At 39.1% G+C, this 12,035-nt stretch overlaps 1 protein-coding gene across 1 annotated transcript in view; it reads left to right on the top strand.

The window, feature by feature from the left end:
* LOC119742939 (centrosomal protein of 128 kDa-like) overlaps positions 1-12,035 on the top strand; it is a 97,349-nt gene that overhangs the window by 72,634 nt on the left and 12,680 nt on the right. The window contains exons 20-21 of the mRNA XM_038219211.1: positions 70-262; positions 6,550-6,635. Coding sequence (XP_038075139.1) covers positions 70-262; positions 6,550-6,635 — 279 coding nt within the window. The remainder of the gene's footprint in view (positions 1-69; positions 263-6,549; positions 6,636-12,035) is intronic.

The raw sequence follows: 12,035 nt of genomic DNA, 5'->3' as shown, positions 1-12,035 counted from the left end.
AGTCAAAGTCCTGTCTGAAATACACGTTACACATCATGAGTGAACTCATACATCATTCATCCTCGGCAGAGTAAACTGCAGTGGCTTCAGGAGGAAATGAGCAGAAAGCTCGCCCATCAGAGAAAACTGAAGAAAGATCTGGAGCGCAGCCGAAACGACGCGGACGATGTGGCAAGATATGGCGAGCTTCAAAACAGGCTGCTGCAATCTGAGATCAGCAAACAGAGTGACCTGCTGCATGAACTCAAGCAAAATAATCAAGGTACTGTCAACTCTTTACACTTTTTGTCCCCCTGAAATTTGGTTTGTGCGCAGTAGCTTGTTTATCAATTTTATATCAATGCATGTAAATTCAACTTTTATTCTGCTTTCTGTTTGGATTGACCAGAAGAATTCAAATCAATTTTATAAAAATTCTTTTATGAAATTAAAGCCAACATATGCATGGCTTTAAAATATTAGAAACAGCTGAACATTCTTCAAGCATTTAATAAAAAGTTAAGCGTATTATGCAAAATTAAATGTGCTAATATATTTGCATGATTCCCATATTTCCAAAACAGAAAGATGCACAACCAGTTGAGTTTATCTTCTGAATGTTAACCATACAGGAGTATAAATTATGGTAACAACATTTTAAAAAAAAGAAGTATATATGGGCCCTATTTAGTTTAACTGTCCCGTACTGACTGTGAACAAATGGAAACTTAAGCCATTCTAATAAAAAAAATACAGATATAAATTTATGCCCGCCTCTAACACTTGTTCCAACATGGAGATACCCGTACATTTAGTGCATTTAAATTGAATATAATGTAAAGTGATAATAAAATTAAGGAATGCGGAGTGTCGTGGCCAAGTGGTTAAGAGTACCAGTCTCCAGCTCCATGGTGTTTCCGATCACCAGAGTGTCGGTTGGAGTCCCGGTCTTGACAATTGTGTCCTTAAGCAAGACAATTAACCATTAGTGCTTCGTCTTTGGATGGGACGTAAAGCCGTAGGTCCTGTGTGCTGTGTAATGTACCTAAAAGAACCCAGTAACATTTATTGCTTAGAAAAGGGGTTTGCCCCGGTGCTTTTGGCAGTGGCTGCTTAATGCGCTGCAGCACCTTGTAAACCCTTCCCTGTAAAATGGGTCTCATATTTCAAATACTTCATTTACCTGTCTTTAAAATTAAAAAAAATTAGCGCCTTGAGTGCCTACCGGTAATTGTTAGTAGATTCGTATGAAAAATAAGACTCCTGTATTATTATACCGGTACTTATTATTATTATTATTATAAAATTTAGGACTGAAATTGACTTTTTCCAGTTAAGTCCAATTTTGCAGGCACATTTTTCATTGGTCAAACCATAAACAATATGAATATCTGCAGGGCCAGTCCTCCAAAACGTATCACCACACATGTAGTTTGAACAATTTGGAATTGATGAAAGACTCATCCATGTCTTTACTTATGTGTCCCCTGTGTTCTGGTAGCATTAAAAAAAAGTAACTATTACAGTATACATTGTATGTATACATGCATTGCTAAGGCAAACCTGCAGCATTTGAAATCAATCTCCAGACAACAGAAACAATGGATAGGTTTCTTTTTGTGCCAGCACTTAACCCCGCAGATTGGAGATAAACAAGTTCTTAATTTCAATCTTGTAGGAGTAAGAGGTTTAGGTTCTATGCTACTGCTTAATGTAAATGTACAGAATTGCAGTTGGAGTTGTCTTAGGAAAAAAAATCTTGATTCAGTTTTGACAAAAGTTGACCCGCATCTTGTGAACCATGACTGGTGACTTTCATTAACTGCTAGTTTTCATGATATTTTACTTCATTATTTTTTAATATTTAAGTTTTGATCTTCCATATAATCACTCACCCCTCAGTATGAGATGGTATTTGCTCTTTCGTTGCCATCTGTTCCCATCCCTATTTGTAAATAATATATTGCTGCCGTACTGGTACATGTATGTCTTCTTTTCCTTTATATAGAATTTCAGGCAAAAAAAAATTTCCGAGTCCACTTCCATCCCTGTTTGATATTATTGATAAAAGTTCCCCTTTTGTACAAGATGTTACTAACAGAAGCATTTTACCCTCCAAAAATTTCATCATGAAGGAGATATAGAACATTTCAATATTAATGTCAATATGTGTTTGGTTGGTACACATGAGGAATGAATATTTGACGCATGTGAGTTATGTTTGGCTGTTGGTGTGGTTACTGGTTCTGTTAAAATGTAAACAACAGAAGTCACAAGTCGGCAGCGTCAATCAATATTTGACGAGTCCCTGGCGCTCGCACTTGGACTGTCTGCATGCTATGTGCAGTTTTGTTGCGTTGGGCAACCCAGAAGAGATGAGTGGAAATGGATGTGTTATTAAATTGAGTGTGTGAAGTATTTTATGCGCGTCTAATGTACCGTAAAGTGGGGGGAAATGTGTCTAGGCTCTAATGAAATGTTTAAAGACATACATGTATGCTGTATGGATGTACCGGTAGTATTGAACTTGCAGTGCACAGTGCATGTATATGTTCAATCTCTTAGATGAAATCATTCATGTCTTTTAACCAATCCTGTCGATCCCTATTCCTTCAACCCATTAGTCCCTGCATAACCCCAATTCTCTCTGGTTATTACTCCCTTTAACCCCAACTCCTTACTTACTTTTACTTAGCCTTTAGTCAAGTCCCATGCGCCTATACCCGGCCCATCCGGACACGTACAATGTAACGCACCCCGGATGCTGGCACGTTAAAAGACTATCACGAGCGGCGAAGCCGCGACGGCCTTTACTATCTCATGGAACTGCTTCACTCTGCTTCACATACATGTACACAGTATGTAAGATACTAAAATCCACCACCTAGTACACATGGCTTATCTGGGGTAGGCAAAGTTCATCGAATTCCCCAGCCGTGCTTCGGACCTTCCCTGCCCGAATCCATCATACATGTACATGTACTCTATCAGAATATTAAAAGCGTACATGGGTCGTTGACCCCCTCCTCCTCCCCATCCCCCATCGAGCTTACGTTTTGTACACTTTTGAAAAAGTAACAATTATTATGGGTGATCGACCCCTAAAAGGTTTAGGAATATTTTCCACGATTGAGGAAGCTAGGTAATGTGCATACAATGTGCAGCCTATCCACCGTTAACTTTACATGGAGTTTGATGGCTTTTGACATAGAGTTAAAGTAGAGAAAAAAATGCACTGTTGGTTTCGTGAATTGTAGTTGGTTTTTGTTCTTTTGAGGATTCAGGACTGTTTCTACATGTATGTGTGTGGCACATGTACGTATGATTCTTATTAATCACACAAAGTTGTAAGTTAAATCTCCATGCTAGTTTGTCCCCAGAACTGGCGTAACTAAAAAAAAAGGGGGGGGGGGCATGTGCCCCCCTTAAAAGTTTACTGAAAAGTCTGTGAGACTGTTACTGCTCTCTCCGTTCCTTTTTTCCCCAGTCTTTCATCTCCACCTGCTGTCATCGCCTTCGTTTGATTCCGTTAGCGCACCTTTTTGACAACTTACAACATTGGTCTCATTGACTGTTGTAAAAAGAACCTGTACCTTAATGTCTGGATGTCTGCATGAAGTCAAGTTGTCATAATGCAGCTCACACTGGAAGATTATCAATAAAATGGTTTGCTCCTCCAAGTGTAATCTAAAAAGATTACCTACCACTTAAGTCGATATGATTTTATAGCACAGTGCAGCGGCAGCTGCAAAAGGCATCTGCATTCTTTACTCCCACTACCGTGCGTATTTATAATTCATCCATGAATGAGCGTGGTTCAAGTAACTTTCATGTGAGCTGCTGACCAGTAAGACAGTGACCCCAGACTAACTGGCACTAATCCTGATGGCAATGACTATGTGTACTTCACCCTCCTGGGTGAAAATTAAAGGCAGTAATAGAAGATGAGATTTAGTAGTGTTGTAGTTGAGCACATAACAAGTCCACCACAAAGCTTGGTCACATGTGTATAGTGTTCATGTACATGTATACCACAAGTTTATTCACAAGTCCGGTCACAGGTACATGTATCGGTACGTTGTAATGGGGTATGAACAATAGCATGTGACTTGACTTAAATTAGACTGTGATTGACTAAGGAGATTTGCTTAGTACATGTAGTTGTGAAACACTGTTGTAGTGTTGTAGACCCTTCTACAACGCTGCACTTTAGCACTGGTGCCATTTGAGTTGTGCACTCCCAATAATGTCCAGTCCTCTAATGTGAAGACACCACTAGGTTTCTTCTTAAACTTGGCAGCTCCATGGAGGAATGGCAGCACATAGTTCGCAGTATTTACACTCAAAGCCCAGTGTGGTTATTAATTGTGTCCTTTTTTGGCTGTTGTGACTTGGCCACAGGCCCATAGACTAGTGATGTAGTCGAGTCCAGTCACAAGTCCTTTCACAAGTCCAGTCACAAGTCCAGTCACAAGTCCAGTCACAAGTCCAGTCACAAGTCCTTTCACAAGTCCAGTCACAAGTCCAGTCACAAGTTCAGTCACAAGTCCAGTCACAAGTCCAGTCACAAGTCCAGTCACAAGTCCAGTCACAAGTCCAGTCACAAGTCCAGTCACAAGTCCAGTCACAAGTCCAGTCACAAGTCCAGTCACAAGTCCAGTCACAAGTCCAGTCACAAGTCCAGTCACATGTCCTTTCATAAGTCCAGTCACAAGTCCAGTCACAAGTCCTGTCACAAGTCCAGTCACAAGTCCTTTCATAAGTCCAGTCCCAAGTCCAGTCACAAGTCCAGCTACATGCCCTTCGCAAGTCCAGTCACAAGTCAGAATGAACAATGACAAAGGAATGGGATTGTTACAATTCATTTGAACGAAAGACTCGTGATGGACTTGCAGGGTCTGGGGACTTGTGGTGGACTGGACTACAAAACTGCCATAGACACTCTGCATGACGGCCATCGTGGAGGGGCGGTGCTATTGTTGCATGGGGATACACCTTAGTAGACCTTTTGTTTATTCATTGTCACTGAATTAAAAAAGAAACTTCCAAGATGGCTGCTGTATGCAAAGGTTCTATACAGTTCCTTTATATGTAGTATACATGTACCATTGGGATCTGTAGAAGGTTACCATATGGCCTACCACAGGTGTTCACTTGCTTGGAGAGAGATGCTTAGCAAGTGATGTACCATTTACAGAAAATGTTAACACATGCTATACCAGCTGCGACACAAGTTACATCTTAACCTCCCGTTAATTGCTTAAAGTACAACACATTACTCAAGGTACACATTTGTATGCTGCTATAATGTTGTACCCAGTGGTACACCATTTGCAGAAGGTAAAAGCGTGTGGTAAACCATCTGGAGTAGGAGAAGTTCCCCTTGAAAAAAACAGTCAATAAACTGGATTGGAATGGTACAACCCATGTGGTAATGTATACATCGTTTGGTTAATCCATTGTGATGGTTTAACAGGTTAACAATTTAGGTAAGTGTAGAAGGCACACAGCTCACCATTTGGAAGAGTTTACATCCACATCATATGCCTGTACTGTATAGAAAGCAGCAGGTCCATACGTAGTGGCGTAAATCCGTGCCGGCGATTGGGGGGGGGGGGAGGGGATGGGGGTACCAAAATCCTAAAATTGACTGGTCGTGGAAATTTGAAAGGGGGGCACTAGGGGTCGTTTATGATACAAATGTAAATCTTATTCATACTGGCACTCTTACAAGACATCAAAACCAGGTACTTGGAAAGTTAAAATAATAACCTTCTAATTGGCATTTTTTGTTTCTCACCACAATTTTTTTTTTGGTGGGGGATGATCGAATGGGTCATCCCCCTGGTGGTCCCCCCCCCCCTCCTCAGATTTAACTACGCCCTTGTCTATGCTGGGTATGGCACAACAATGCTAAGGGGTAGAGGCATGCGGTGGGAGCTACTGGTAGTGAGCCTCAATTGAGAACTCAGAACATTTTGTTGTTGTGAACACCGTTTGTGAAGGTTTTTTTCCCTAGAACCTAATCGGTTGAGGACTAGATCAGAATTGGTGAAGAAAGTCATATTTTCAATTAGAAACTTCTTCACGACATTTCTTGGACAGACTATAGCTTCTCTAACATGTTTTCATTTTGCTAGCGTCGAAAAATCTTTCCATTGTAAACTTTGAGTGACTATCATTTTGCAGTGACACGAACTAATCTTCTACACCTGCTAAACTCACAGATTTTCCAAACATTATAGATTTTCAATTAATACATGTAGGATTAATAATTTACTTGACAAATTTGACAGATTTTAACAACTTTGTTTTAGTTTTTAAAGCAAGTCTACTTGCTGAGCAGGGTTTCTGCTTTATGTAGTTGGGCATGCCACGAACCTGCTTACAGCACAGAAATACAAGATGTATGCAAAGAATAAAAAGAATTGCAAAGAATATATTGGTTGTGACAACTTCTCAGCTGAATTGTTGCTCGGCTCCACAAATTTATCCCATGTCCCTCATGTTTTGTGTGCTCATCACCAAATGCTTATGTGGTATTTGTATTTTCATTTGCGTCGCCTGCAGATTTGATGGAAAGCAAGATGCAAAAGGACGTAGCAGTGATGTCGTTAGAGAAGCAGGTGGATCAACTGGAGCATCATATTGAGACGGTACGTACCTCTAGCTTGTCAGTCTCATCATGAATGCACTTTCTTGCCTTGGCCGAACTCATCATTTGGATGATGGGATGGAATATGAAGTGGTGGATCTGCAGGGGGTGAAGGGGGCCAGGGGGGTTTTAACCCCTTCGGGCCGCAAAAAAAAAAGAGGAAAATCACGCAGTAGAAATTACACGTGCCCATTAAGCCAACCCCCCCCCCCCCACCCCCACCCTGACAGCTAAACCCCTCTCTTGAGCCAAACTTGGATCCATCCCTGCATAGCCACAATATTAAGAATGAACCAAGGCTTTGCAAAATGGCTTTTGAAATTGAACCATGGGCCAATTTCGTACAGCCGCTAAGCACCAAAACCTATGTAGTACAGAACATGAGCACATTTTAGATGTTATCACTAGCTCCACAGAAGCCCCGTTGGGTTCATTAATTGGAAATGAGCTAGCTGGGGAGCTGCCCTCTGTCTGGTCACAACCCTTGATCATTATTTTGTGCATGGTGACTTTTGGAATTTGTGAAACAAAATAACATTACATGCAAGCTCAACTTCACAGTAATGTACTCACACATGTTTTGTTATATGTCCTGCACCTTAACCACTTCGCGCCAGGTTCATTTTTGCCAAAAATGTTGAAATTTGCACACACAAAAATCCTCTGCCGCGAACTCGTTATAAGCATCAAAAAGCATTTGACTGACAGACAGACCGACAGATAAGAACAAATCGTTGGGTGCCTGGAAGAAGGTCGTAAGGGCGAAAAATGGGTCAAAAGATCAAATTCAGATTTTTTGCGTGCCGTGCCTGGCACGATGAAATGTTCAGCTCTATTAAGTTAGAGAGGCTCTAACTCGCTCTGTGGCTTCAAACCCCACCAGGTGCTTGTTCATTTGTGTGCATATACACTGGAGACTTCACCAATTATTATTATTATTTTGTTTTTTAGAAAAAAAATGCCTGTTGCACGCATGTCAGCTGATATAAATGTTCATTTGAATTGTATTATTCAATTGATTGGTATTCATTCACTTGATTGGATATTGCCTGGAAAAATTGCAAAGGAAAGCTTTCCGCATAATTTTCCCTGAGTATTGTAGGAATCACTCTTATCAGCATATTTGTCAAGTTCATCACATCCCTCCTATGTCTGAAAGGCTAGAATTGCTTTGTTGGAATTTTGGTAGTAGTGTCTTACATTCCCATGTTCATAGAGATTGGCTACCTTCGTATAGAGATAATAACCTCAGAAATTCCCATAAACTTTCCAGTATCAGATGCAGAACCAATCGGTATAAAAACAGTCCCATCCCATTTTTAACCTCAATTTTAAACAATCAGTAGTTTTTGTTTTTATAAATACTTGGCAGTTTTTTTTTCTTTCTTGCCAACCAGTTATTCAGTCTTTGTGCGTGCTCGGTCCCAAATGTTTAACTGTCATTGTAATAACTGTAATTCCATTTTTCTTGTCCTTTGCATGTCATGTTTTTGAATTGTAAGCTTGCGTGTTTACGTGTGTGACCTTAATGTTATTTTTTGTTAATTACATTGTTTTTAAATGATATGGTTTTTAATTAAAGGGAAAATACAACATTTGCAAACATCAAAAAATAAAACTACCAAATCATTTCGAAATACCTTGCTGGACTGTTAGTGAATGACAGTGTAAAGCATCCTGTAAAATCATGGCACCTGGTATACTGTCATTTTCAAGAAAAGTGCTATTTTTGTATCAATTTCCAACGCTGATCGGCCGATCAGCGTTGGAAACAACTGGCTTTTTTTCAAATACTGGCCCCAATTGACCATCGCACTTGTTTGCAATCGATTACAAACCTATGAACGGGTACGAGCCAGCTAGACTGGTTCCCTGACCTTACAATTCCCCAATGTATGTAAACTGCTCTGTTTCTTCTTATATGGAGTCAGGGAACCAGACTACAGGAAAATGATCGTTTTTCTTGGTTTTTATAGCATTTTCGAACCCAAAACCTCAAAAAAGTCAGTGTAACTATATTTGCTATATATTTCCAACCCCCCAATTCCATCCATTTCTGAAAATTACAGCAAAAGCAAATGATGTATATTCCCTTTAATATTGTGATTTTGTGAGGGGAGGCGCAATTCAGCCTCTGGCTGCAATGTCTCTTTTTTTGTATGATTGAATAAATAAATAAACCATTAATAAAAAAATTTAAAAAATTATATACTGTAAAAGCGCATAGTGATTTCAGAAAATCGGGGAAAGTTCTAGGGCTGCGAGATTTAAAGTCTTAAATTAAACAATTGTTATTAACATGTACGGTAAGTGAGCTAAAAAACAAAATTGTTAAGTTTGATCAACTTTAAGCCTCAGAAGTAACACAAAAGAACCCTTTGGTTACATTTTAAGCATACTGTACAACACCACCAATGCCTGTTAAAAGAATCTAGGTCCCCCCCCCCCCATTTCGATACTGAAAACACGAACACCACGAGCTACATACACATATGAAACTAGCCATAAACCTTCAACTTGAATAAATCCCAAAACAGCTTTAAAAAAATGTAATTTGATTGTAACTGGTATTGCACTTTCTTAACTGTTCATTTACATCTCAAGTCGTGTTTGATTCTTAATCAATGTCTTAACTGCCCATGGTTTTTTTTTAATATTAAATGTCAATGGGTACATATATACTTTTGATTTGTTTTCTTTAGGCAGGGTACTTATTTATTGGGGCTTATTTATTAATGTGATTAAATGTGACACTCAGTCCCTCCCAGCTAGTGGCAAACTCTACTGAAAGTGCAAACTCCCTCCCTGTAGACCACTAATTGCAGATTACCAGTGATGAATGAATGTCTGAGTACCAACTGATTCCACGTTGTCTACCATGCCCACTGACTGAGTCATTATTCATTTAAATGGGAGACTTATAAATCGAGAACAAATCATTGTTAATCCTTGCGAGAGTAATTTGCTAATTACAGGCACAAGTACAATCAACCTTATTACAAGCACTAAGCCTGATTACTGGTTCTAATACCCTCCATGCTGAATTTGGGTAAGCAAGGATAAAATGCATAAAATAATGGAGCGTGCATGCAAGCAAATTCTAGATGTTGCTGGGAATATAAAACATTTACTTTTGCTGTAGTTTTCAGAAATGGATGGATTTGGGGTTAGTATTTCATAGCAAATATTATTATAAATACTGACATGTTCAAAGTTTTGAGTGAATAGATGCTGGAAAAATCTAAGAAAAAAAATGCTGTTTTTTAAAGTCTGCTTCCCTGACCCCACTTCAGATAAAACAGAGCAATTTATAGACGTTGGAAACCAGGCTAACCAGCTTGCACCCGTTCACAGATGTGTAACCGATTGCAAACAAAACGTGGACAAACTGAATTTGGTAATTTGGAAGCAGTATTTGAAAAAAAATTTAAATTTCCAACGATGGTACAAAAATTCCACTGTTCTTGAAAATGACAGCACATCAGGTTTTACGGGATGATTTTACAGGATGCTTGAGACTATTATTCACTAACAGTCGAGTAAGATAATTCATAATAATTGGTAGTTTTGTTTTCTGATAGTTTTGTTTTTTAATATTATAAAGACACTAGTCTACTCTTAGTGCTGATTGAAAGCTTGCAAGACACCAATTTACAGGGCTGGTCAGTTGGGACTCGAACCCACAACCAGCTCCTTACTGGTGTAGATGTCTTAACTACTCAACTGCAGACCTTTCAGTGGTCGATTTGCTGGTTTGCATGAATCTGATAAACATGTAGGATTAGTTAATTGCAATTGCTGACTTATGAATTTAATTTTACATTGGGCAAACTGTGTGTGTTTTTACTGTCAACTAAAGTCAGTGAAGAGTACAATCTAATATTAAATTTTATGCCTACGCAACATTTAAGTACCTTTTGTAAAAGGTAAAGTTAAGACTGCAGTTTGTCATATGGAGATGCACAAAGCAGCTATGATAACAACAGTTTTAATGAAAAACCGCTTCACTGTCTACAGAGGCATCGGTGCAGTCAAGGGAGAAGCAGAGCTAGGATGTTGAACCAATGAGTGGTCCAAATAATCACGTTAATCAGGATGGCCGAGTCTCGTAAGAATTGCATTCATTCAATGTGTAGAGATACATGTATTTTGTAGTTCTACATGTACCGTAGGAAGCAGGCCAAACCAGATGCAATATAAGATGATGTCAGAAAGTGAGACACATTCTTTTGAGATTGCAAGTTATCAATTATCATTTAGGTCTAGAAAACAGACATCTTATCCCCCCCCCCCTCCATTTTTAAACCACCAGCAGCCTCACCATGGTTGTATAGACAGCATTAAGGCATTTTTCATAAGGCTGGGGGAAGTTGTCATTATCATCCATTTGATCATTGTGATCCAATTGGCACATACGTTTCCACTGTGGTGCATCATTTTGTAGTGTGGGGGGGGGGGGGGCATTCTCATTTTTTTCAGTCAGTGTTGAGGGAGCACCACCCTTAGTAATGTCTTTTAAGACTACTAAATATATCTTTTACCAAGAAAAAAACTGTATATAGGAGTAGGAAAAGCTAGTCTGGGAATATAACAGTGGGGCAGATAGGGGAAAAATTTGGGAGAATTGTGCCTTTGATGATACAAGCATGGAATTTGGCACACAGTCAGAGTACATGTATGTAATGAGAATGATATTTGGCTGTAGGGCCATCGCAGATTTGTCCTTTGAACACATATAGATAGAATAACAAGCAATTTTCAAAATTTTGAAAACTGGCGGCCATTGCTTGCTATTCTACCTATATTTTTTCAAATGACAAATCTGCGATGGCCCTACAGCCAAATATCTTTCTCATGACATACTCTGACTCGACTGTGTGCCAAATTCAATTCTTGTATCATCACAGGCACAATACAATCACCTACAGTACCAGTATCTGCCGTACTAGAAGGATGATTGTTAAAAAAATTTACGAGACACATAATTTTTCTGTTCATTACTCTGGATTTATGACATCAAATATATAGAAATCGTTTATTCCTGCATAATTTTGTTGAACCTAAAACTCAACCACAATGTACATTGTACATATTCAACTTCGGAGCTTTACTGACACCTGAAAATACCGACCAAAAGATTGAATGTTTTGCATAACCAGAATTTGTTGCTGTTGAAACATAACAAAATGCTGTTTGGGAGATTTTCTTGAATATTTTGGTGGTTTTTTTTTACAGTCTTACAGGCAAATTCCAAAAAGCATATTTCAAGTAAGCAGAAATCCGGCAGAGATTCCACACGTGAAGTGTCCCCCAGTATGCATTCATCCACTTCTAAATGCTTTGAATTCAGAATTCCACAATCTCTCAAACACCCCTTCACGTTGAAGCAATTTTTCATTTT

This window comes from Patiria miniata, unplaced genomic scaffold (genome assembly GCF_015706575.1).
Source record: "Patiria miniata isolate m_02_andy unplaced genomic scaffold, ASM1570657v1 HiC_scaffold_6, whole genome shotgun sequence".
Classification (NCBI taxonomy): Eukaryota; Metazoa; Echinodermata; class Asteroidea; order Valvatida; family Asterinidae; genus Patiria; species Patiria miniata.
The sequence above is the reverse complement of the archived record's forward strand: the minus strand, read 5'-3'. Positions and strand labels throughout refer to the sequence as shown.